Here is a 25,872-nt window from a genome sequence, read left to right on the forward strand (position 1 = left end):
GCACAGGGATGGATCCGGCTCCTGGAGAACGCCGTTCCCCAAACCTTGGAGGACCGCTGTCTCACCTCTCCTTCTCTGTAGGCGCTGGCCTTGCTCTGCCCTGTGGGCACCGGCCCCATCCTCAGGCTGTGTCCCTCTTCCTGAACCTCTGGACTCCCCCCAGCCCCAAGGCACGTGTCTGGCAGCCAGAGGCCCCCCCTAGCGCACCGCAGAACTGAGGTGGCGGGGAGCGTTCTTTCCAGGGGGAAGGAGAGGTGCACAGATGAAGCAATGCCCCGGTTCATTTGGCATAAAATGGGTTAGACCAAGAGTTTAGATCACACAGGAGTTCCATTCTTCTTTTTCTAGCTCAGTCTGTCAATACCTAGTGAAATTCCTGTTATGAGGGGAGTACAAAATATTATCAAAGAAATCTGGGCTGTGCAGCCAACTTGACCTAGGGTGCTTATCTACGGCAAGCAGCAGCTTCCTGATGGACGTGAACTCTTCTTTGGTCTCAATTACAATTTTCTTATAAGGATCATATTGTCTAGTTTGTCTCTACATTAATTACATACACTTGCTTCTGCCTCCATGGCGCGTGCGTGGCGTGTCTGTGTGTGTGTGTGTGTGTGTGTGTGTGTGTGTGTGTGTGTGTGTGTGCAGGTACAGGTACGTGGTACCAGAAGGTGGTTAAGTTGAAAAATCCAGAGACAAGTAACGTGGCCAGTGACACTCCCTTTGAAATAAGTCAGCAAGTTTGAGATCAAATGCATCTATTAATTATCTACTTTGGTCCAAACAACCAGTTTAATCCCCAGTTTCCTCTCTATGTATCGGGGATAAAATACTTACCATCTTTGCTTTTTCTCATGAAGTAATGAAGAAGTATGTTACTGGATGTTCCGTCCATCAAGATGCCTTGGAATCCTGGAATAAATGCTATTTGTCAAGGCATATTCTTTTAATGGACTAAATGATCTGATTTAGTCATTTTTATCTGTTTCTTGGTGTGACTAGGTTATATAGTTGTAGTTTTTTTCAAGTGACGTATCGCTAATCCTCACGTAAATGTCGAAACCACTCATAATACCAGTTAGTACTCTTGCCCATTAAACCTGCTTCTAGTGCCTAAGACCCACTTTTAGTAATTCTTAAATGAATCATGAAATCGCTGTAAGGCTAATTTAGTATTTACTCTGAGATCCCAGTGAAATCACATCCAGGAACATCTTGGTTATTTTCATTATGACTCCTAATTATTACGTGAAGATTTCATTGCTCTCCGCTCGGCCTCACGGGCGAATGTCCAGCACTGGTCAGGGCGGCAGCACAGCACACGCCCACGTGCCACAGCAGTTGGTGAGGCTGAGGAGGCAGGAAGGGGCGTCTCTGGGAAAAGCTCACTTAGGAAAGCTGGTATGTTATCTTTTAGGCACTGGGAACCCCTGAATGGGCTAAAACAGAGGGGTAACATGAAAATGGTGCCTTTTAGAAATGTAAACCCCGGGGACACACGGATTATCAATCCGTCCATCACAAACACCTGGGGGGCTGACGAAACAGTTTCCAAGTCCTCAGGTGGCTCCTGGTCTGGGGGCCGTACTCGAGAAGCCCCAGACTGAGGGACAAGGGGTCCGGTGGGTGGACGCCTGAGCAGTGGGGGTCACAGATGCTAAAGAACATGCATCGAGTGAAGGATGGAGAAAGGAAATGGAGAGCAGGTGGGTGATTAGGTGATGGGTCCTCAGGTGTAGCTGACCTGATGGAACCTCTAAGATTTCCCTCAGTTTTATTGACTGGGTTATTACATGGTGCTTATGCTGTTACCCAAAACAGAGACTCTAGGCGGTGTGGGAGTTTGTTGTTTTTTAGGTTTTTCGTTGCTGTTATTTTGTTGTTTTGAGGAGGGGAAGGAGAGAGTGTGCCGACATTGAAGTTAAGATGTCTATGGAGAAAACCAAAAATTAAATATATGGATTTGGAGCTGAGAAAACTCTTGTGTGAATGTAAACCACATTAACACTGTGTTCACAAAATGTAAGCCACACACATGGACAGAGTCTTCTTAACCCAAAGTCAGATACAGGTTGTTTTATTATAAATGTTATCAAAATCCAGAAGAGCCGAGAGGTATTCATCACTCTGTAATTCAAAAGAATATTTATCTTTGTAGAAGAGTATCAGAAAAGCATTCATATTTTACAGGAATTAGTACATTAACACAAACTAGAACCATCAAGACACAATTCCTTTTTGGCATAGTTGGATATTTAGAATATTAATCAAATAGAATATCAATTTGTCATTTCTACACCTGAGTCAACACATACTCTTTTGAAATTGCTTCTGGTTGGTGTAAGGAAAAGAAATAGCGTCTTGTTTTCGATTTTCTTCTCTTAAGGAGGGTGATACATAAAGGCCAATCGTGAGAGGAAAAATGGGATGTCTCAATTTTTTTCAGTGGTTATTGCCACCTCTACAATTTTGCTTTTAAGATAGTCTATGCTGGACAGCGACCATGAATTTGAGAGAAGAGATATCTACATACGAAGTACCTGATACAATTTTGTCATTTAACTCACACAATACGATTGTACTTATATTCAATCAGAAGAGAAGCTTTCATGCTCTGAGGCTCTTCACGGCCAAGCATAACGACCCTGCAAAAGAGGAGACGGACCTCGAGGACCAGGGACCATGTGGAAAGCGAAAGGGATGCACAAAAAGGTAGTCAGGGTGGGAGTCTGGGAAAAATAAGCAGAAAACTGGGACAACAGAGCCTGGGAAACACATTTTGGCTGATACCCCAGATTAATGAGGTTGAACTTTGAAAGAGGTGGTGCGTCCAAATGATGGGCGGACAGACAGGTGAGGTCCTGATGCTGATAAAGGCTTAGAGACGATTGGAGCCAAATAAATGGCCCTCAAATTGAAATGGAAAGTAAACAATGAGACCTCTTTCGCCAGGGAAGGCGCACCACCAGGAGGATTTAGAAGTTTCACGGCCAAGAGTAAGAGAAAGAGTGAGAGAACGTGAGAAGACACACTGCTCTTCAGTCCGGCAAGAACAAAGGAGGAAATAAAATGTACTGGAACCCTACGGACCGTGAAACCCCCAAATAATGTGTCTTCCAGGCAAGGCTCCTTGAGATTTTCCTATCACTTGGTTGCCATATTGGTCATTTAGTTTCTTTCGATCAGGCTGTCTGCCTTAAAAAGTAACTTTGTCTTTTTGCTTCTTTCTACATGATCTGCGCAGGTCATGGGTGAGCCCCATGTACTGAGGGAGAGCAACTGGCCTTCAAAATTCTTATGAAATTCCATCCTGGAGGGCTGGGAATGCACCTGGGAGGGGCACACCTACTTCTAGGTTGGCTATTCTTGTGTGCAGGGCAGCTTGGGCTGGTGACTGTATCCCATAAAGGAAAAGGAATTCTTATCACCTCTTTAATCCTACTGGAAATACGTCATTAAAAATGAACAAACGGCAAACAGAAACAACAATCAAACAAACCAGATAATAGCCTTCTCAGAGTGAAGAGACCTGAAGTACCTCCTAATCTGACCTTTCTCCCAGTAGGAAACGGTTCCACAGACTTCCTCCCAGGCCATGGTGCTGGTTTTCTTCCTTCTGACTTTGTCCATCTCTCTCCAAGAAGAGAACATTCTACAACTTATCAATAGTTTCAACAGGACCAGGCCCTAGAACCTGTCTTTTGTGGGTAGTTGCTAAAGCCTAAAGGTGAAAATGCCAAGAATGAAGTATCACATCTCATCATGAGCCTTCAGTTTTGTATCTGTCTCTTGATCTGGCGAACATATCACACGAATACAGCAGAGACAGATTCTGCAATACCTAAGAAAAAGGAAACGATCAGTACTACTCTATTTCCTCCTTATATGCCTTTTAAATGGCTAATTAAAACAATTTTCATTTGGGTTTGGAAAGAGTTAGTATCTACTAAGAAAATCACTCACTGGTGATAGCTACCTGTCCATATAGACACGGCAACCTCAAACAGATATCAGAAGAGACACCTAATATTTTTATTTCAAGAAACTATTAAAAATCCCAAAACGACTTATGAACTGAACAGGTGAATGTATCTGAAATCTGTATCGCACTCATACAGTTGCTTAGAGGCAATACGATAATTTATAGGATTATCTTAAACACAATTTGAAAATTTAAATTCTAAGATTTGAACTTCAACATTTCAATAAATCACCAGCGTGCTCTGCGTTCTTAGCACAAAAGGACACAGATCACAATGTCATGGCGGAAGTGATTAAACATCCTATCTGAAGACTGGATTTCTCTGTGATTAGCTGCGTCTTTGAAATCTCTTGGGGCCACCCGCCTTCCGCAGCTGGTCATAAGAGTAATGGGATCAAGAGACCTGAAGTACCTCCTAATCTGACCTTTCTCCCAGTAGGAAACGGTTCCACAGACTTCCTCCCAGGCCATGGTGCTGGTTTTCTTCCTTCTGACTTTGTCCATCTCTCTCCAAGAAGAGAACATTCTACAACTTATCAATAGTTTCAACAGGACCAGGCCCTAGAACCTGTCTTTTGTGGGTAGTTGCTAAAGCCTAAAGGTGAAAATGCCAAGAATGAAGTATCACATCTCATCATGAGCCTTCAGTTTTGTATCTGTCTCTTGATCTGGCGAACATATCACACGAATACAGCAGAGACAGATTCTGCAATACCTAAGAAAAAGGAAACGATCAGTACTACTCTATTTCCTCCTTATATGCCTTTTAAATGGCTAATTAAAACAATTTTCATTTGGGTTTGGAAAGAGTTAGTATCTACTAAGAAAATCACTCACTGGTGATAGCTACCTGTCCATATAGACACGGCAACCTCAAACAGATATCAGAAGAGACACCTAATATTTTTATTTCAAGAAACTATTAAAAATCCCAAAACGACTTATGAACTGAACAGGTGAATGTATCTGAAATCTGTATCGCACTCATACAATTGCTTAGAGGCAATACGATAATTTATAGGATTATCTTAAACACAATTTGAAAATTTAAATTCTAAGATTTGAACTTCAACATTTCAATAAATCACCAGCGTGCTCTGCGTTCTTAGCACAAAAGGACACAGATCACAATGTCATGGCGGAAGTGATTAAACATCCTATCTGAAGACTGGGTTTCTCTGTGATTAGCTGCGTCTTTGAAATCTCTTGGGGCCACCGCCTTCCGCAGCTGGTCATAAGAGTAATGGGATCATCTCAGGGATTTAACTTTCAGGAAATACTCCCTTTCAGAAAGGATCTGGATTCCTGTATAATGACGAACCAGGCAGGCCTTGGAGACTTAAACTGGGAAATGGGTACAGGGGAAAGATGATCCCGACTCACCCTTTGTAGCTGGGGGCTGGGAAGAGGTGGGGATGCGGGGTCCTAATCAAGGTGAGGCTGAACCAGCATCCGGATCACGTCCTTGCAGCAACCCTGCCAGGGCTGTGAAAGCAGCCGCCCCTCAGCCCAGACGCAGGCCCCTCACTCCGCAGCTGGGGATAAACTGTGGGGGCAGCAGGGCTTCCAGGAGTGGCAGCAGCCCTTTATCTGCAGAGCCCCAGGGAAGCTGAAAGCAGAGGCCTGGCAGGGGTGCTTGCACTCTGGCTGAAAAGCTTCTGTGAGGCTGACTCTTGTTAATACATCATTTATGAAAAATTCTTTACTGGGGTGATTGAACAGGCCATTTATTAAACTACACGGATGCTGCTCTGTGGAACGACTGAGCTGTCGTCGCTAGACTGAATCAAAATAGAAGCTCTCAAAGTTTTCCATAACTCTCTTTTATCATAAATATCACAACCTGGGGTGTTCTACAATTTTTAAAAAGTTGTATACACAGCATAGTTTGGGTCCAACTTGATTCAGAAAATGTGCTGATTTTCTAGATCAAAAGTTTTAGAACAGAATTTGAATATGGATTTTAGAATACGTTTAACATACTTAAATAGCTATTTTAATCCGGTTTGTTGTTAATTAATAAAAAATGGTATTCAACAAAAGAGCATGTTTGGCATTCTTTTAAGCCTCTCAATTCCAGTGAGTAGAATTTTTTGCTAGGATTTTGTAGGTGACAAGGGGCATGCTAAATCAGAAACAACCCTAATATTCAGATTTGCACTCATTTTGATACAAAGAAAAAGTGATTCTTGATGATCCTAGAGAAGGTATTATAATACATAAAATAATGGAAAGTAATACAATTATAAAAAGTAACTTTGGAATTGGAGGCATTTTTGAAAAAGCTTAGCCTCCTAAGTGGAGTTCTTCCTGGTTTTGGAAGTAGTTAACTTTGGTAAATTATCGCCATGTCTTACAATGTTTTGCTCATTACACTGGTTTTTACTAGAGTCCCTCTTCCTTTTAAAAACATGAATGTGTACAATAGTGTCTTTTTTAAAAAACACTGTTGTATATTTATCAATTAGTTAACGGATGACAATTCTTACTGTAAAAGTGATCTAAGTATCCTGGATGCACACTGTGGACTGGATGGGCTATAATTTTAATCTATTCACAGTCTCTGCCTTGACATTTAGCCTGGAGTTGTGAATATCGACTCACGACTCACCACAAATGTTTCCTCCCATTTTTACGTGGACACAGCCGTCTATGCCCCAGGAAGTTCCCCAGGAGTTCCTCAAGATCCAGTACGGGGTACTTCCTAAAAAACATAAAACAAACCCTGGAGAACATATCTGTGGTGAAAGAATGTTTATTTGAAGTTCAGTTCTCGAAAAGTACAGTGGCTCTAAGACAAAGATAAAAAATGTAATGAGCTGCTAACAAACCAGCCAAGTAAACTTGAGCACTTCTAGCGTCACAGCCAATCGACGGAAAATGTGTTTGAATTCATTTCACTTAATGCGGTTACTGCAGAAAATGACAACACACATACTTTTCCAGGGAATTAGAAAAAGGAAAAAAAAGAAAAAAAAGGATTGTTAGATAAGGATGATGAAATAATAACCACTTCTCTTTCCCAGCAGTTACCCTAAACATACCAGATGGAGAACGCCCATTATTTAGACCAGGAATTTAGTGTCATTTCAACAAGGCATCTACCAGGTTGACAGTGGGACCCGCAGGGCGTGTACACCTGGAAGTTTAGTGAAAAGTTGTCAAGCTCATGAGGACGTAGACATAATAGGACCAAATTTCAGCATTTTAAAGGATGGCAATCACTTGTCAAGCTGGAGTTCAAGCTGCAAAGCAACTGGTCACATCTCACCAGCACTCACCTGTTTTATCAAAGCCGGTTACCAGAACGGCGTGATTTGCTTCTCCACTAGAGCAATGATGCTGTATGATGCCTCCCAGATAATCTTGCCAGCTCACGGCATCTACTACCACTATCAGAGGGCCCAAGGTAAACAGTGCTTTTGCCATTTCGTCTTCCTGGTCACTACCAAAAGAGGAAATGTTTGGTTAAGAAGTTTAGTTTTTCAGGTAAAAATATTTTATAAAAGTGATCTATTTAATCTGTATATGGGTAGGAGTAGGTTTGGTTGCAATTATCAAGCCCTAATCGATGGAGGCTAAAAGAAGTCTGGAAGACTGGAAGTCCTGGAGGGCTGTGGGACACCGGGATACCAGGAATTCTCCTGAGGTCAGTTTATGGTCCAAGAAGGCTGCTGGAGCCCCAGCCATTTAACACGTATTTCAGACAGCAGGAGGTAGAAAGGGGAAGTGCTACATTCCTGTTGAGATCCCAGAAGTGATCACATATTCTGCACATATCCGCATGGGTCTCATAGGCTAGAACTCAGTCCTATGGCCAAGTCTAGCTTCAAGGAAGATGGGAAATGAAGTTTTGTAGCTGGCTGTCAAAGTACCCCGCTAAAATATAGGGATTCTCTTAATAAGGAACGTGGAAAGCCTGGATGTGTGGCGATAACGCGTCGTCTCTGCCACACCAGGTAAGACTCAAGAGACCAGCCAACTTAGGTCAGTGATCATCAAATAAAGAAACTACAGAGAAGGGTTATGCAAAAGTGGTGAATGTAGTTATAGGGCAGGATAGATGCTAAGATGCCAGGAGAACTAGGACTGGACTGGGAAGACAGTGGAGATGCAGTGACTGCCTTCCTACACGGCCTTGTATTGATAAAGTCTCATGTTACACAGCATTCAGCCTTCACGGGTCTTAAAAGTACGTGATTAAACCATTAATTTGCATTTTTCAAGGTCAGCTTTGTGGGTGCAGGACACTGAAACAAGGTTACTGATATTCCAGGCCATTAAGATAGCTCTGGGTAGTTTACTGCTGCAGCAAAGCATGGTGGGTTAGTGCCCTGGAAGAGTAAGTAAGCCCTCATCATGCCACCTGGAGGCCAGCTTCGATCAAGGGGATTTTCTGTCCACAGATGAGGGGAAACATGAGTGCATAACAGTGGGATTTACTGCAACAGAAAGGACACATTCCTTCTAAACGTTCACTCATGTTACCTGTTAAGGTGAAGGTCTGTTTTGGAGATCTATAAGCAGGCATTTCTAATTTTTGCTACTGTAATAATAGTTGGTGTTCATTAAGATGACCTAAGACAAGCAAAATTATGAAATCTGGGAAAGCACCGTGGTAGGGTATGGGCTTCGAGGTTCCACAGAGCTGAGTTCAAATTCCAGCCGTGTGCCACGTCACCGCACCCACCTTCAGAATCAGCCTAAGGATACAATTATAGCTACAGACTCTGTGGCCTGCCTAACCCATAAATTATACTCGAGGTTTACAATAAACATTGTCTCTCTCCCTCACTTGTCTAATAAATTAGTTTTGTTCAGCACAGGTTTTAGTGTATAACGTGTATTTTATTTTATTCAATTTTGGGGAATGTTTTGTAATCTGACCACGACAAATATGATAATCTCTGTATTAACCAGAACACGACTGCCTCCACCTTTTATTTTTTCCATTTATTTATTTACTTATTTTTTTGGCTGCACCGTGCAGCCCGAGGGATCTTCCTGGACCAGGGCTCGAACCCGTGCCCCCTGCAGTGGAAGCGGAGTCCTAACCGCTGGACCGCCAGGGAAGTCCCTCCGCCTTTTAAAGGTAACCAAAGCTATACAGTAAACACAGGACATCAACGACACCTTACAGGGACGGTGTGAGGCAGGGAGAAGGATGGGGAGGAGAGCAGCTGTGCAGAACGCGCGGGGCAATGAGCACTGCGGGGTGATGGAAACGATTTAGTTATCACTCTGCTCGAGGCAGGACGAGGGAGGTTTCACAGCTGCTGGAAAATAGGAAACAGGAGTGCACGCCACGGTCTAGACCAGCGGGGAAAGGCTCCATTTAGCCCCAGAGCTGCGGTCACTTGTCTTTCAGAGCAGCGTGGGCTGGAAACAAGTTAAAATATGCTCCGAACAGTACCTTTATTTCCATTGTTAGCCCAATACGGAACTACTCTCATATCATCAAATCTTGTTCCATGAGCTTACTAATAATTTTACAGATCGGTAAGATACAAATCTTGCAGTCTTTAAAGAATTCTCCTAATCTTTACTGTCACCCAGATTTGGTGACTAAGGCGAGTCTTACCCGTTACAGACCCTGGGTAAGTGCGTAGGTTTACACCTCAACCTCCCTAGAATTCAGTGTGGTATACTGCCTCCTAGTTTTTCAGTCTCCTGGTATATGTAGTAGGTTCTTTCCCTTTTTGTTTGTTTGTTTCACCCATAAATATTTTATTTTATTAAAAAAATTTTTATTTTATATTGGAGTGTAGTTGATACAATGTTGTGTTAGTTTCAGGTGTACAGCAAAGTGATTCAGTTACACATATACAGGTACCCATTCTTTTTCAGATTCTTTTCCCTTTTAGGTTATTACAGAATACTGAGCAGAGTGCCCTGTGCTACACAGTAGGTCCTTGTCGGTTATTTTACATATAGTCGTGTGTGCACGTTAATCCCAAACTCCTCATTTATCCCCCTGCCACCTGTGTCCCCTGGTAACCAGAAGTTTGTTTTCTATGTCTTGTGAGTGTTTCTGTTCTGCAAATAAGTTCCTTCGTATTATTTATTAGAACCCCCATATAAGTGACATCATATGATATCTGTCCCTTTTGTTTATTTAAATAGTCATGCTCATATCCTAGTCTGACTCCTGAAATGCTTCTCCTGAGGTCTGATGAGCAAAAATGCAGAATGCAGCCTGAGCACGAACGATCATTTTGCTTTTATGACAGTGTGGTTTTCTCTTTTAGATCTTTTTAGAGTCACCACAAGATTTTATGACGTTTTTGGCTGGTAGCTGTGCCCTGGGCTGATGCTGTCTGAGACTACTCAAAAACTAAGAGAGCATGACCGTAAAAATCAGAGGTCGGGGAAAAAGCATGAGCTTCAGAGCTGGCCTGACACGGGCCCTAACCGGGCCCTGCGGCTCAGGTCCTCCTGTGGACGCGGTAACATCCCGGTGCGGGGGCTTCGCCCAACGCCGGGTCACAGCAGACGCCTAGGGACCGTCCCACGCCCTCCGGCCCTTACCCTGCGGTGTGGCCGGGCAGCCAGGGTCCCACTAGGAGACCCTGAAGCTCCTGCCTGAGGCCCTTCTCCCCTCAAGAGCCTGGAAAGCGAGCCCATGCCCCACTGCTACCCCCGCTGCGCCCTCAGCTACCGCATCCTGGGAGGTGGCGTGCACCAACTGCGCGGGACGTCATCCCTGACACACACGCCCTGCCCTGCATCGCAGAGGCCCCCAGTAGGACTGAGGGCCGGGGTACCCTCAGGACTAATTCGCGTCCCGAGGACACACGGCTCTCCCCGCTCTGTCTCACGCCCTAGTCCCCTCCCGGCGCTTCCCGGGGTCCCTTCCTACAAATCTGACGCTCTCTGTTCTGTCGCAGACTTTCCCAGCTCTATTCATGGCAACTCCATCCTTTCAGTCTCTCAGGGCAAAAATCCCGGAGTCCCCTGTGATGCTCTCCTGTATAACCTCAGAAACATCCTTCAATATACCCTGTGGGGCTTTAGTCTCCACCAGGTCTGGGGCCATTCTTATAACACTGCTCAGGGTATCACTGACGACCTCTGTCACCTCATCACTTGCCAGTCTTGTTCTTCTCTCCGTGACAGTCACACTGGCTTCCTTACTGCTCTTTAACTATGCCAGACCCATTTCTGCCCCAGGGCCTTTGCATGTACACTTCCTTCTGCCGGGAGCACTGTTTCCCCAGGTACCTGCAGGGTTACGTCTTCACTCAAATGTCACCTCCTCAGGGACCCTGTCCCTGGGCTCCCGTCCTGAGACTGTACACCCCTCCCATGTTTCCTCTTCACCTCGCTGCTGCTTTGTTCTCTTTAAAGCTATTTCATCTAACAGACCAGGCATACTTTTATTTCTTTCATTTATTTCTTGTCTCTCTCGCTAAAATATAGTCCTGGGGACAGGATGTTTGTCTGTTTTGTTCACTGCCAGAACCTAAAACAGGGTTCAGTAAATATCTGAATAAATGAATAAATCAAAGGAAGTTCTTCTTGCAGAGTCTAACGCAGTGAGCTTGGCGCTGTGTTCTCAGAGTTAACTGTTCGCTGTAACGTGAGGGATTTTACCAAGGGCCTCTGCCTTCTAATCCAAGCGCTGGAGGAATCCTGCTTCAGGCCCCAAGCAGTCACCTTTGCATTCTCTCCCTCTCCCTCTCTGACGCAGACTAATGCCTATTATTCTTTTGTTTCTTCCCAACTTTTTCAATCTGCTACTCATGACAAGGGATGCCCCGAGTCCTTTCTAATGACACTTTGAAGATGCAGCTCCTTCGTGTGCAGGCGCTTCCCTTAGACTCTCCAGGAGCTGACGGCTTAGAGACGCACTTGCTTGTTTAGAAAGTGCGTGAACTTCACCCCCAAGGGAGGTGGGGACCGATGTGCTCGGCGACCCTGCCCGTTTATCCTGGATTCCGTGCATCCTTCCCTCAGGGCCTGAGGCCGCCGGGTGAGACCCCTCCCGCAGACGGGACCGGGGACGGTCGGTCGGCCGTCCTGGGACGCAAGGATGCTGGCGTAGTCGGGTTCCACTTTGCTCAAGGATCCAGATCCGCCCGTGATTTCTTTCAGATCCCATGGGGAGACTCCATCTGGACCCAGAGATCCTTTTATAGTTACTAAGTAGTAGGGCAATCTGTCACCTTAGCTGAATTGATTTTAATCTTTCTGTTTTCTCTGTTTCGAAACGCTGTGAGAAGCTCCCTTCATATTTTTAAAAAATGAAGCCCGGCGCTGCATGGCTCTCCTTCTCATCCCTGAGCACCTATTTTGCACTACATCAAATGGTCGTAATGGTTCTGTAGCCGGCTCTGAGTTTTCCATGTGTTTCTAAAGAATTTTTAAATGAGTGTTTTCTCCTGAATCTGTCCAAAGTCACCGTGCCCTTCCAGTCCCAAAGCAAGTCCTCTTCCCCCGCTTCCCCATCGTGCCTACAGGATGTGCTACGTCCCCTGCTCTTCATATGCTCTGCCTACTTGCCTCTAATATGAAAACTTCACTTCATGTTTTTCTTACAGCTGATCACTTGAGAAATGCAAGGAACACAGAGTGCGTTCAAAAATGCTTCTTGGTAAGTAGACTGCTTGACACTAGCTGGAGGCTACTCCGAGCAATCTCTTACTGATTCATGAGTAAGACTGAAATACGCTAAAGGTAAGTGTGACGCTTAAACTCGGTGAAAGGTGGTGAGTGTCAATTATACTTTAAACTGGATTTAAATGTGTTAATTTAAGTGTGTTGTTTCTATTTGTAATGACGTGGGAGAAAGTAGATCGTATTTAAGAAACAACGTACGTAGACCTCCACGCTGATTACCAATTTTCAGTAAAGAGTCCATTTTAAAACAATTAAGAGTAGGCAGTGATGCTGTCAAGCAACTTATTAATTCCAAATAGTCAACAGATAATAAATTAAGAGATACAGAGGAAACCACAACAGAAGGAGACACTTACCGGAAGTCATAGGCAGAATAACCTTTGATTGAAAATCCAGAATGTGAGTCAGAAAAGTAACGGCACAGGCCATTCTGGGCTTTAAACGGGTATTCTGAATCTCTCACCAGCTTCACTTGCATCTAAAAGAAAATGCGCACCCAAAATTATTTCGGTCACACGGCTGTGTTAGAAATCAAATAGAACTTATTACCACGTGTCAAAATAAGATTAGCCTTGGCCACACCTTCATCGTGTGGGTATTCTTTGTTATGAAAATCTTAAATTAACGCTTTGGGTGTTTTGTAAGGACATCCTAGGTAATTAAACTCAATGTCTTTCTTTGTCTTTGGCTCCTGTATTTCCTGTATTCCTTTTCCTGGGCCCTCCGGTGATCTGCTGATAAAGTCTGGCCCTCCTTCTCCCGAGGGTACAGGCGTGTAAACCACTCTCCTTGCACGGCTCTGGCTCTGGGTTGCCAAGCTGTCGAGGCTCTCCGGCGGGCAGTGGTCCCGGCCTGTGCTCACAAGCGTCCTTCCGTCCACTTCCCTCGCTGCCATTCACCTGGCAAATGCCACACACCGTACAGCTGTCGGGAGCAAACCCTCCCCTTCGGAGAGCGGGGCTGACGCGAGCGCGGGCACACGCTCTACCTACTGCCGCCCATAACGTGTGCAGAGCATCGGTGTGCCGTGACTCAAAACACAGCAAATGAGTAAGAGGGGCCCCCGGAGCTTGGGGAGCGCCGTCGCGACAACCTTTCACAACACCTCCTCGCTGGCTTCACACCACTGCTGCTGGACCTAGGGCAGCGTCAGAGGGTGTGTACGTGCTGGGGAAGCCTCCGGAGGGAGAGCGGCAGGGCGCAGCCCCGTGCCAGCTACTGACATGCAACACGGGCTCAGCCCGGCGCCTACAGAGAGCAGCCGGTCAGCTGACCGCTCATCCCCTGTAAACCGGAACACTCAGAAAGTCTACGGAAATGAATACGTTCTCAGCTTTGGGAGTCATGTGACGCACATCTGCAAAAAAAAAGCGTCTGTTAAGTAGTGTGAGGAAATAAACATAAATATTTTTCTGAACACCGACTGCAGGTAAGATTTTTCCCACTTTGGTTTCTCTATTGATGGCTGACCTGCCCAGAAACGATTCTTTTTTTTTTTTGGCTTAGAAAACTGAAACTGATTTTCACACGGTTCTGGACACTGGAAGTCCACGGCCCAGGTGCCGGCAGGGTCAGCGTCTGGGGAGAGCTCTCTCCTTGCGGTGCAGACGGCCACCTTCTCACCGTGTCCTCACAGGGCAGACAGAACTCTTGTTCTCTTCCTCCTCTTCCGATGAGGTCACAGTCCGATGGGGTTAGGGTCCAACCTTATGACCTCATTTAACCTCCAGAGCCTCCTAAAGACTCTATTTCCGGACACGGTCACATTGGGAAGTCTTCTGATTAATTCAAGCTCTGGTTCGCTACATTTCCGACCTTGAAAACATTATTTAGTGAATGAGAGGACAGTGTCTGAATTCTGAACGCACATTCAACAAGCAGCTTAAAAGGCTGCGGACCTAGTCACCTTATTGAGCCAGTTCAAAGCGTTGAGCGGGGACCCTCCGTGGCAGCCGTAGTTGTTGTATGAACAGTCTATGACCTGCTGGACACTCAGCGCCTCCAAAGGCTGCCCTTTTATGGCGCACGCGGACTCCACTGCTCCTACCACGGTGAAGGCCCAGCATCCGCCGCACTGCCAGGAACAGAAACAGGACGGTACTTACTATCAAATAACGTGCAAGTCAAGTCTGCCAACATCTCTAATATCTCAGATGATCAAACCAAGCGAGCACAGTCTGGAGGCCCACAGAATATAAACGCCGATCCCGTCGACTTTCTAACTGAAGAAAAGAAACGACACCCACAATTCCCTTGTAAGCATCAAAATCTAGTTATTCATTAAAGGTAAATTGGTAGTATCACTATTGCAGGTTTAGACGATGCAAAATAAAAGTGAATTTTAGAGACTGGGAAAACACTTGAACTGATGGTCTTTTTACGAAACAAGTCTGCACAGACAGAGAGAGCAGACTTGTGGCTGCCAAGGGGGCGGGGGTGGGGGAGGGAAGGATTGGGAGTTTGGGATTAGCAGATGCAAGCTAGTATGTATAGGATGGATAAACAACAAGGTCCTCCCGTAGAGCACAGGGAACTATATTCAACATCCCGTGATAAACCATCGTGGAAAAGCATATGAAAAAGAATATACATATATATGTATAAGTAAGTTACTTGGCTGTACAGCAGAAATTAACACAACATTGTAAATCAACTACACTTCAGTAAAATACATAAAAAAAGAAATTAAAAAACGAGGCAGTTCACTGAACAGGTGGCTTGTCTCTCAGGTGTGTACCAACGCCCACCCGGTTCTTCCAACCCTCTGCTCGGCCGTCCACCTCCCCCGGCTAGAAGGCAGGGGGCAGGATGCACGTGCCTACGCTGGTCCCTTTCACAGACGGACTCAGGAACTGGGCGAATGACTTTTCAGCCCATCAGAGCTATGAACACACAGGAGATGTCCCAATGACGGAGACCCACACTGCTCGTTCCTCACTGAGATACTGGCTGACACTCCTCCTGAGTCTGGGTCTCTTAACTTCCTCTCACTGGACAAACTAGAGCAAAAGAATTAAAGGGCTGGTCCTACAAGAGAGGGAGGAGGTGGAGGGAAAGGATCAAGAATTTCGTACAAGAAGGGAGAACTGCAGGAAAGGCAGAGAGTGGGATCTGAAACTGGGCGGAACCGTCTTAATCCCGGGACCGGGTCCTGCAGGCAAAGAAAGGACGCACGGCTGGCGGTCTTGGTGGAGGGAAGCTCTGAGCGATCTACGGGCCTCAACGTGGTCTTATTTACACCTCTGGCTTCAGTGCCTGGGGCAGGCCACGGCATTGACTAAGGGACACTCCAGCAGGGTGCCCACCCCCGAGAACTGTAAATGCGTGTCACCTTGGGTTACCCACCTACCACCGCCCCAGGGGGACAGTCCCTGCTCCAAAACGTCTTTCCTCCAGTAAGAAGATTCCTAATTAAAAGTTCCCCTTTAATACAACGTAAGCACACTCTGGATGGACTGGGTTTCAGACTACATCACCCTTCATTACGAATCCAAAAATAAAGCAAATGATTTGGTGGTAAAATTTAACCCACAACAATAAATACAGAATCTGAGAAAGCAAAAAGGATCATCCTAACTAGGTGGTGACCGGGGAACTGTTGGGTCCAAAGCGCTGGTCTTACGAGAGGAGACGGAGTGACCCATTGAGGTTTCTACTGCAGACAACCTGGGCCGCATCCCTGGGGTCGGGGACCAAGTCTCCCAGGTCAGCGGACATGCCCGTGCCCAGCGGGGGTGCAGGGCGAGCGCACCTGCCCTCCAACGTCTGCCAGAGAGATGGCTCGCCTCGGGAATGAGCGCGCCTGCCCACATCTGGGGTCCCGCTTTCCCTCTGATTCCAGGTGATCTTACAGGCACGCTCAGGACTTCTGCAACGCAAATGGCTGCATTTTTTACGTTTGTTTTTATTGAGTACAGTTGACTTACAATGATGTGTTAATTTCTGCTGTGCAGCAAATGACTCAGTTACACAGATGTGTATTCTTTTTCATTTTCTTTTCCGTGATGGTTGATCACAGGACATTGAGTATAGTTCCCTGTGCCGTACAGTAGGACCTCGTTGTTTATCCATCCTATGTGTGCGCCAGTCCGTATCTGCTGACCCCGAACTCCCACTCCGTCCCTCCCCCATGCCCTCCCCCTGCGCAACCACAAGGCTGTTCTCTGTGTCTGTGAGTCTGTTTCTGTTTCACAGATAAGCTCATTTGTGTCATATTTTAGATTCCACACATAAGTGATATCGCAGGGTGGTAAATGGTTGCATTTCCTGCAGGACTTACACACTTCTTTATCATTTAACACATGTAAAACCGCACTGCCACTTTTACTACTTCCCTGTCTTTTTTTAGTGTGTCACGAAGTTTTTAGCGCCGAGTCCTAACCTCATTTCTTCTATAATCCCTCATTTTCACTGCCTGATTTTGCAGAGTTGGTGATTTCTAGGAACGTCTATGTCACATCCCAGCAGAACTGACTGCATTTTGAAGGATCACAGGTACAAAGTGTGCGATCCTGCAGGGGTGGGGATGGAGGTAGGGTTTCTGAGGGAGCTCAGGGGATGAAGCCAAGAGGCCAGGGCGCGCGGGGGGCCAGTGCCTGATGTCACGTCGTTTCCCGTTTGAACAGCTCAGGCGTCAGTGGTCAAGTTCACCTCCTCCAGCCTTCCACCCGCTGTTCTGCAGAGGCCTGGGGCCCGTGACAAGGGGGCGGGGCAGCCAGGGAGGGGCGCCCACAGAGCTCACCTCCGGAGTGAGAGCCCGGCCTCACATCCCTCTCCCCCACCAGGGGTTCTCCTGGCCTTGCCAGTTTTTGATGACTGGGGTGTGCTTTCACCTACAGCAGTGATGGCTCCTTTACAAGTTTGATCGGACTTGACCTCAAGAGTGACTCAGAGGCTGATTAAAAAGGAAAAGAAAACAAACGTACCGCCTGCTGGTTCCTCACTGGGGTGACGACGTGCTTGTCCCTCCAGTCAAATCTTAACGGCAAAGACACGTTGGAGATGGATGTGTGCGCGTCTGCCAGAAACCGGGGAAAACTGGAAGGCCTGCTTCTTAAATACATAGCTGAGGATACACATGAAAAGAAAAGGCAACCGACATTACACTATAGGGATTCCTTTTGGAGGGAAGTTTCAACAGAAACAGTGGAGTTTCTGATAAAGTCTGCCTTTTGTGCTTTTCCATACATGAAATGGATTAGCCGAAAGCTACAAAGAGGAGAAACCCTCCGACAGGGCCGGGGCTGTCGTATAAAATGACGTGTTTGATAGAAGCAGGTCAAAAAAAAATGAGTATAATTGACATCATTTGTTTTATCACAACCCATGGAACCATGGGTATCTTGAATAGAAACAGCACAGAAAACTGGAGGAGAGATGAGGTATGAGCCCTCAGAACCACGTGGAAATGTCTATATTTACGGTATTTAGTTCTTAAGCAATAATTAGAAGAGAGTGACCCTGGATTTATTTTTCTAACTGTCAGCACCAGGTACATGCTTGACACTTATTAAGCATTTAATAAATATTAAGTATTACTCAATTTACTAGCTTCACAATTGAACAATTCTCAAAAGTTAAGGAAACAAGTTAAAGTCAGGAAACGAATCAACTAATAGCCCCATCGCACCATACCTTTAAACTCTTCAGGGAACAAATAAGAAAACTGATTTATTCCATAGAAGGCAGTGGAGTTTTCACCAGGAAATAAAGAATTCAAGTATCGATGTCTATTAAGACTTTCCTAAAAGGAAAAAAAAAAACACACTCATTTATATCACCCATGTTAACTTTCCAGAGCAATCTGCATATAACTTACTTGGAGATAGCTTTCAGATGCAAAAGTTAAAGCTTGATTTATTTCCTGCAGATCACAATGGAAGGTCATCTAAGATAATCAGATTAGTTTTATAAAGGTTTTGTATTAAAAATATTATCTGATTTCAGGAGTAACTTTTGAAGCTGGGAAAGGAATTTCCCAGGAATTATAAATGGATAACCATTTATAATTCCTCTTTACTAAGCATGTTGAAAGCACTAAATATATGTTTATTTAACATAGTGGAAAAAATAAAATAAATTGCAAATAAACACTAGACACTAGTGGGAATTGTCGCCAAAGAGTACTCATGTGATCCAACAACTATGAATCTGGGAAGACTGTCTTCTTTATCTTCGTATTTCCCAGCACAACTAAAGAAGCATGAAAAAAGTAGTAAGTAACTAATGAATCAGTAAATCTGATTCTCCTTGAGCTTTATAGAGGTCTCTGCTTCATTTTGGGGAAAAAGGCTTTGGGAAAGAGATGCAATCCTGGAAATGTCCCAGGAAGATCGCCTGGTTTGTCCTTCCAAAGGGAAAATCAGACCATTGTTTACAGATTCCTCAGCTTTCAGTTTTGTGATAATAATCTTAGGCTTGTCTTTTGTATGAACATGCCTCAATTTCCTACTTCTAACCAACTGTGTGGGATAAATACAACTTCAGGAGACTACCATTTGGTTAAGTTTCCAGCTCTAGCTATTCTGTACTTGCTTGCTGCACTTACGTGTTTATTGCGTGTCTGTCCCATAAACCTCTAAGCAAAATGAGGGCCAGGCTGGTCTGTCTTATTCGCTACTGAGTTCCCCTCACCGAGCACACACCTGGCACACAACAGACGCTTAATTAATATTATTTGTTGTTGAATATATGCATAATTACATTTTATATATGTCATGCCCTTGAGAGTGCTAAGCTGCTTTTTTTTTATGTATGTATATCCTTTTTCAGATTCTTTTCCATTATAGGTTATTAAAAGATATTGAGTACAGTTCTCTGTGCTATACAGTAGGTCCTTGTTGGTTATCTCTTTTATACACAGTAGTGTGTACGTGTTTATCCCAAACTCCTAATGTATCCCTTCCCCCGCTTTCCCCTTTGGTGACCATAAGCTTGTTTTCTCTGTCTGTGGGTCTATTTCTGTTTTGTAAGTAAGTTCATTTGCATCATTGCTTTAGATTCCACATACAAGCGATATCATACAGTATGTCTTTCTCTCTCTGACTTTATTTCACCCAGTATGATCATCTCTAGGTCCATCCACATTGCTGCAAATGGCAGAAGCTGTTTGTTTTCAAGCAAATTATTCCTGGGACTTATCATAATCTTATTTTTTCCTTGTTGAGCGCGCCTGGAAGGATTGTTAATCGATGAAATGATCAACAGGTATTGAGTTTTAGACATTTAAAGATAATCTTGATGAAGCAAGGCTTTGACTATAATTTGGAAAGGAGATGTAAAAATCTATAAACAGAACTGAAATGCAAAGCAAGTGTGAGTAGAGGCCGTGTGACAAATCTAAGCCAGCGACCGCAAACTGCTGAGTTCAGCGGCTTCCTTCGTCCTGTAAGCATCTACTGGCCACGGTTGCGAGCCGGAGGGATGAGGGAAGGCCTGAGAAGGGAGGACCTTTACGGATGTACAGGACAGCCCGCTGCAGCCCGCACCCAGGCCAGGCCTAAGCACTCGGCCGGCCTATTGGGGAAGGGCCTCCACTGAAGGCTGGCTTGGGATCTGTGTGTCCCCACGGCCTCCCACCCTCCCCTGGCCTGCGGGGCGTCTAGGGTACCCCGCCCTCACCCCTTCTCGCAGCGCAGAGATGCTGCAGACACTCTCCCTGACCCTCCCCGACTTCCACTCTCAGTCCTGACTCCTGGGATAGAGAAAAGAAAGAAAGAGAAGACACACAAATCACCAATATCAGGAACGAAACAAGGGCCACTACAGACGCTTCAGGCACTAGAAGAATCATATTCTGGCCACTTGAGGCCAATAAGTTTGACAACCTATGTGAAACGGACAAACTCTTTGGAAGACACACATTACCAAATCTGGATACAAGAGAAACAGAAAACTTGAACAGCTTTTCATCAAGTAAAGGCATTAAATTCCTAACTGAAAATTACTCCACAAAGAAAACTCCAGGCCGAGATGGCTTCATTGGTGAATTCTATACAATTAAAAAAGAAATACCAATACCAATACCAATTGTACGCACATTCTTTGAGAAAACAAAGGCGAAGGGAACTCTTTGCAACTGATTTTATAAGGCCAGTATAACCTTGATCCCAAAACCAGACAAAATCATCTCAAAGAAAGAGAAATAACACACCAATAGCCCTCATGACTATAGATGTAAAATCATTAAGAAAATATTAGCAAATCAAATTCAACAATTTATAAGAAAGACAATACATCATGACCAAGTGAGGGCCATTAAAAAGGACTACGTTGGTTTAACATCTGAAAATCAGTCAACATAATACACCATATTAACGGAATGAAAGAGGAAGGAAAACTATATGGTATTTTCAATAGACGCAGAAAAAGCACCTAACAATTCATAATCCTTTCATGATAAAAACTCTCAGCAGTGAACGAAAAACTTCTTCAACCTGATGGAGAGAATCTATGAAATGCCTATTTCAATCAGAGGCCAACTTCGAACAGAATCCATTTGTGTCTTATTCCCTACTGAATTAGTCAGAAAACCTAGACTATCTTGTTATATACATAGTAGATGTTAAAGTACTGGATAAACGGATGGACAGATGAACGAATGACTGAATCAATTCTGACCCAAGATTTCAAGTCTCTGATATATTTTCATTTTAGCAGCGTATGCATGAAGCTAGGGCCATTAGAAATTGCCACCTGAACCACCGTGTCTTACATCAATTTCACCTCTGAATGTTTCTGATAGAAACTGCGGTTTAAAGCATTCTGGATAAAGTTTATTTGGAGGAAATAACCCAGATCTTCAGGGGCTGTTCACGGCAAACATGTGTGGTTCATTCATTAGGATCATTCATTGTAAAATGACCTTCTATTTATACATAATCAAACATGCCTCAAAGTACACATCATTTTATTTTTTAAAAACAGAGCATGTAATCATCGAGGCAAGAATTTTTAAGGTGGAGCTTCTGAAATTTTAAGCAAAATCACATGTGCATTGGCATACAAATACTATTGTGAGGTGAGAACACACAACTTTTACTGGTTCCCTTATTGGGTCTGTGGTCTCCCACAGGGGTCAGAAGACCAGCTGCTCTGTGGTCAGACAGGGAGCCTCAGCAAATGTCAGTCCACACCTGGGCTGTAGCACAAAGAACAGGCTGAACTCAACGGCAGGGGCTCCTGAGCCCCAGAAGCTTCTAAGGAGTGAAAGGGCAGAGGGGCGGCTGCTGTCCCCCCCTCCCCAGTCACTTATCCTGTGAGGCATCCCATAATCATCACAGGAGGAGCCTGGTCTTCACCCAACAATAACGAAGTGTCGGTTTGTGGACAAGTATCACAGGTGCCACCTGACTTCTGCTCAAGGAATATTCCCGGGGAACTTAGGAAACCCCGTAAGGCAGGGATGACAAAACCTTTCACCATGAACCCATGACGGTGAAAAACATTACTAATCAATCAGATCCTTTCTCTAACGGTTACAGCAGTTCCCTGAATACCTTTCCACTGTGTTTTGGGCAGCCACTAGTCAGTCATCAATGCATTTGCAAACAAGAGGACACCTCTTTGCTCTCCCTAAATAAGATACCAAGATCCAAAGACTACAGCTCCTGGTCCTCAGTATTTGTCCACTTTTCACCCTAAAACCTCTCCATTCTCCCTAGCACAACACAGAGCACTTTATAACTCTATTTTAATATTTAAACTTTCTTTTTCGTTTTAAGTTGATTATGGAGCCAGGGAATTTTCTAGACTCTGTACATAATTTACCCCGATGGGTAAACAGAGAATCTCAACTTTTAACCAACTCCTAATTTGACATAATTTTAAAGAGATAAAGCTTTGCAGAGTTATACTGAGTGTCAGTTACAACACATTTTAATCCATCTTGCCAGGCCAGAGGGGCGCTTCCCAATGCTTGTGGGTACCCAGCAAGCAAGGCCCTTTCTATCCGCTCACGTCCAGCTCTGCCCCAGGTCCAAACAGCTGTCTAGATTCAAACACGGTTTCCAGCAAGTGTGGACAGAAGCCCTCGTTGCTCTCCCTTCTGGGCCCCCATCTCAAGAACTAAACTCCCACTGGGAGCAATTGCTTTGAACATCCTTCAGGCTTTCTCAGCTCAAGGTTTTTAAACTTACTGAGAATCTTCCGCACTCTGCCCTTGTCTGCTTACAACTGTCTATCTCCGGGCATGCACTCTTGCAGAACCCGAGAGGAGCTGTATTTTCTAGACATCATCTCCTGGGTATGGCCTCTAGTATGAGTAACTATACAATATGAGTGAATACATATATATTTATAAATTATATAAATAACATAGGCTTAAAATACATATTCATTACTCTGGCCTCCTTGTGACTTCCTCAATTTTTTTTATTTTTGAGAAGTACGGCAGTGCTTTTATTTCTTCAGTCAATGAATACATTAGCGGTATGGGTGGGGTTGCCTGTTTTCCCCCTAAGGTGTGGAATACAGGACAAAAACTTTGATCTTAAGCGATTATACCAGTGCTTCTGGTTTTGAAAGCTAGAGAAATAAATTGGCGATAAAAATACGCATCTTGATGGATAAAGAAGATGTGGCACATATATACAATGGAATATTACTCAGCCATAAAAAGAAACGAAATTGAGTTATTTGTAGTGAGGTGGATGGACCTGGAGTCTGTCATACAGTGAAGTAAGTCAGAAGGAGAAAAACAAATACCATATGCTAACACATATATATGGAATCTAAGAAAAAAAAATGTACGGGAATAAAACACAGACCTACTAGAGCATGGACTTGAGGATATGGGGAGAGGGAAGGGTAAGCTGTGACGAAGTGAGAGAGTGGCATGGACATATATACACTACCAAACGTAGGGTGGATAGCTAGTGGGAAGCAGCCGCATAGCACAGGGAGATCAGCTCGGTGCTTTGTGACCACCTAGAGGGGTGGGATAGGGAGGGGGGGAGGGAGACGCAAGAGTGAAGAGATATGGGAACATATGTATGTGTATAACTGATTCACTTTGTTGTAAAGCAGAAACTAACACACCATTGTAAAGCAATTATACTCCAATAAAGATGTAAAGAAAAAAATACACATCTTGGTTTGGGCAAAAACCAAGAATGCACAGAATCAGGCAAGGCTGGCACTTCCTAAGCACCGGAGGTCCAGGGAAACGAGCTGGAGAAGTCGAGAGCACGGCTACCGAATCCCACGAGAAAGCTCAAGAAAACACCAGGAAAATAATCAATTCAATTCCACTAAGCAGCAAGATTACTGATTTCATACTTGCTTTTGATTAAGAAGGAATTTTCTTTGATAACAACGTAAAAAATGATAATGACCTCTCATGATTTAAAACATATTACACAGTATCGGATATATATTGAATAGAACACAGCGAGGCCAACTCTAAATCACTACCTCCTGCAGCTTGCTTGGTTTCAGGAAAAACCTTATTTATATCGAGCTGACTGGTGTGTCCCTGAGTTTTAATGCTGGGGTGCACCTGAGATTACCAAGCCTTTCCAAAATAATCTGAAAAGGAAATGAAATGCTTCCCCCTTCTCTACATCAGTCTCCACCAAGTCAGGGGAACTTGCAGGGTGTGCGCTAGTCCAAGGGGCCCGGCTTCAGGAAAAGCATAATCCGGCAGGATTCCCTGAGCTTGCTGAAGGCTGGCTCTGGGCGGGTAAAATTCCGATTTCAGAAGGAGGTGGCCATCTTCCCCTCCGGAAGATGGGCAGGTTTCTCCACCTACTTCTGGTTCCCATCCCTGAAATGCACAGTTTGGGAAGGCGGCGAGGACGCCCGGGGGCTCCAAAAGGGGGTGGGCCTTCCAATCAGGACCACCTGGGACGTAGCCAGTGGTCACCCGCAGCTGCACATCTTTCCTGAGGACCCCTCTGTGGGTCAGCACGGCCTGGGGGAGAGCGACACCCAGACACCAGGGACAGAGAGAGAGGCTCGCGCGTGTCAGGCCAGCTCTGGAACGCAGGCGCGTGACCGGACTGCGCACAGGCGACCCCGGGGGTGGCGCTCCGGTGGCCCCTCTGTCCCGGGACAGAAAGCCCAGGGGACCCGGGGGTGAGCTCAGGTCCCCCTCCCGGGACAGGAAGCCCAGGGGACGCCGGGGGTGAGCTCAGGTCCCCCTCCCCCTCCCGGGACAGGAAGCCCAGGGGACCCCGGGGGTGCGCTCAGGCTGCGCTCAGGTCCCCCTCCCCCTCCCGGGACAGGAAGCCCAGGGGACCCGGGGGTGAGCTCAGGTCCCCCACCCCCTCCCGGACCAGGAAGCCCAGGGGACCCGGGGGTGAGCCCAGGTCCCCCTCCCCCGTTCCCGGGACAGGAAGCCCAGGGGACCCCGGGGGTGAGCTCAGGTCCCCCTCCCGGGACGGGAAGCGCAGGGAACCCCGGGGGTGAGCTCAGGCCCCCTCCCCCTCCCGGAACAGGAAGCCCAGGGGACCCGGGGCTGCGCTCAGGTCCCCCACCCCCTCCCGGAACAGGAAGCCCAGGGGACCCGGGGGTGAGCTCAGGTCCCCCTCCCCCGTTCCCGGGACAGGAAGCCCAGGGGACCCCGGGGGTGAGCTCAGGTCCCGCTCCCCCTCCTGGGACAGGAAGCCCAGGGGACCCGGGGCTGCGCTCAGGTCCCCCTCCCCCGTTCCCGGGACGGGAAGCGCAGGGGACCCCGAGGGTGAGCTCAGGTCCCCCACCCCCTCCTGGGACAGGAAGCCCAGGGGACCCGGGGCTGCGCTCAGGTCCCCGTACCCCTCCCGGAACAGGAAGCCCAGGGGACCCGGGGGTGAGCTCAGGTCCCCCTACCCCTCCCGGGACAGGAAGCCCAGGGGACCCGGGGCTGCGCTCAGGTCCCCCTCCCCCTCCCGGGACAGGAAGCCCAGGGGACCCGGGGGTGAGCTCAGGTCCCCCTCCCCCTCCCGGGACAGGAAGCCCAGGGGACCCGGGGCTGCGCTCAGGTCCCCCTCCCCCTCCCGGGACAGGCAGGCGGGAAGGGCCCCCGGGGAGCGCGGTACCCGGAAGGCGGCGGGCGGGTCGCGGCCACTCGGCGGGGCCGGGGCGGCGCCGGGGCAGCAGCCGCAGCAGCAGCAGCAGAGCAGCCAGAGGCGCCGCAGCTCCATCGCGCGCGCTCCGCGCTGCCGGTCGCGGGCTCCCGCCGCCGGCGGGTACGGGGATTGAGCCGCGGGCGGGGCGCGGGGCTGAGACGGTGACGCCCCTTCTCCCCCGCCGCCCGGAAGTGGGCGTCCGGCGGCTGCGATCCGCGGCTTCGCGCC

At 46.4% G+C, this 25,872-nt stretch overlaps 1 protein-coding gene across 4 annotated transcripts; it reads right to left on the reverse strand.

Moving 5' to 3' along the window:
• Positions 1–625: 625 nt before the first annotated feature.
• CTSO (cathepsin O) lies at positions 626–25,872 on the reverse strand. 4 transcript variants are annotated; one of them, XM_055085777.1, is made up of 9 exons: positions 25,615–25,674; positions 19,146–19,242; positions 18,233–18,341; positions 17,524–17,663; positions 14,505–14,672; positions 12,955–13,076; positions 7,261–7,424; positions 6,591–6,683; positions 4,382–4,694 (listed from the first exon to the last, which is right to left on the reverse strand). In XM_055085777.1, the coding sequence occupies exons 2-9, from the start codon at positions 19,167–19,169 to the stop codon at positions 4,660–4,662; spliced, it is 855 nt and encodes a 284-aa protein (XP_054941752.1). In that variant the 5' UTR covers positions 19,170–19,242; positions 25,615–25,674; the 3' UTR covers positions 4,382–4,659. The 4 variants fall into 4 exon arrangements, with proteins under 4 accessions (XP_028347353.1, XP_054941752.1, XP_028347352.1 ...); XM_028491552.2 differs by lacking the exons at positions 4,382–4,694; positions 19,146–19,242 and adding an exon at positions 626–2,124 and having other exon boundaries at positions 25,615–25,734; XM_028491551.2 differs by lacking the exon at positions 19,146–19,242 and having other exon boundaries at positions 25,615–25,734.

Source organism: Physeter macrocephalus, chromosome 7 (genome assembly GCF_002837175.3).
Source record: "Physeter macrocephalus isolate SW-GA chromosome 7, ASM283717v5, whole genome shotgun sequence".
NCBI lineage: Eukaryota > Metazoa > Chordata > Mammalia > Artiodactyla > Physeteridae > Physeter > Physeter macrocephalus.

Excerpts from the sequence above, each read along its gene's own strand:
- CTSO (XM_028491551.2), bottom strand. The coding sequence starts at position 25,719 with ATGGAGCTGCGGCGCCTCTGGCTGCTCTGCTGCTGCTGCTGCGGCTGC. Across the intron at positions 13,077-14,504 it reads CTTTGAACTGGCTCAATAAG|ATGCAAGTGAAGCTGGTGAG; the intron begins GTGACTAGGTCC and ends ATTTTCTTTTAG. Across the intron at positions 4,695-6,590 it reads AATGGGAGGAAACATTTGTG|GTATTGCAGAATCTGTCTCT; the intron begins GTGAGTCGTGAG and ends CCTTTTTCTTAG.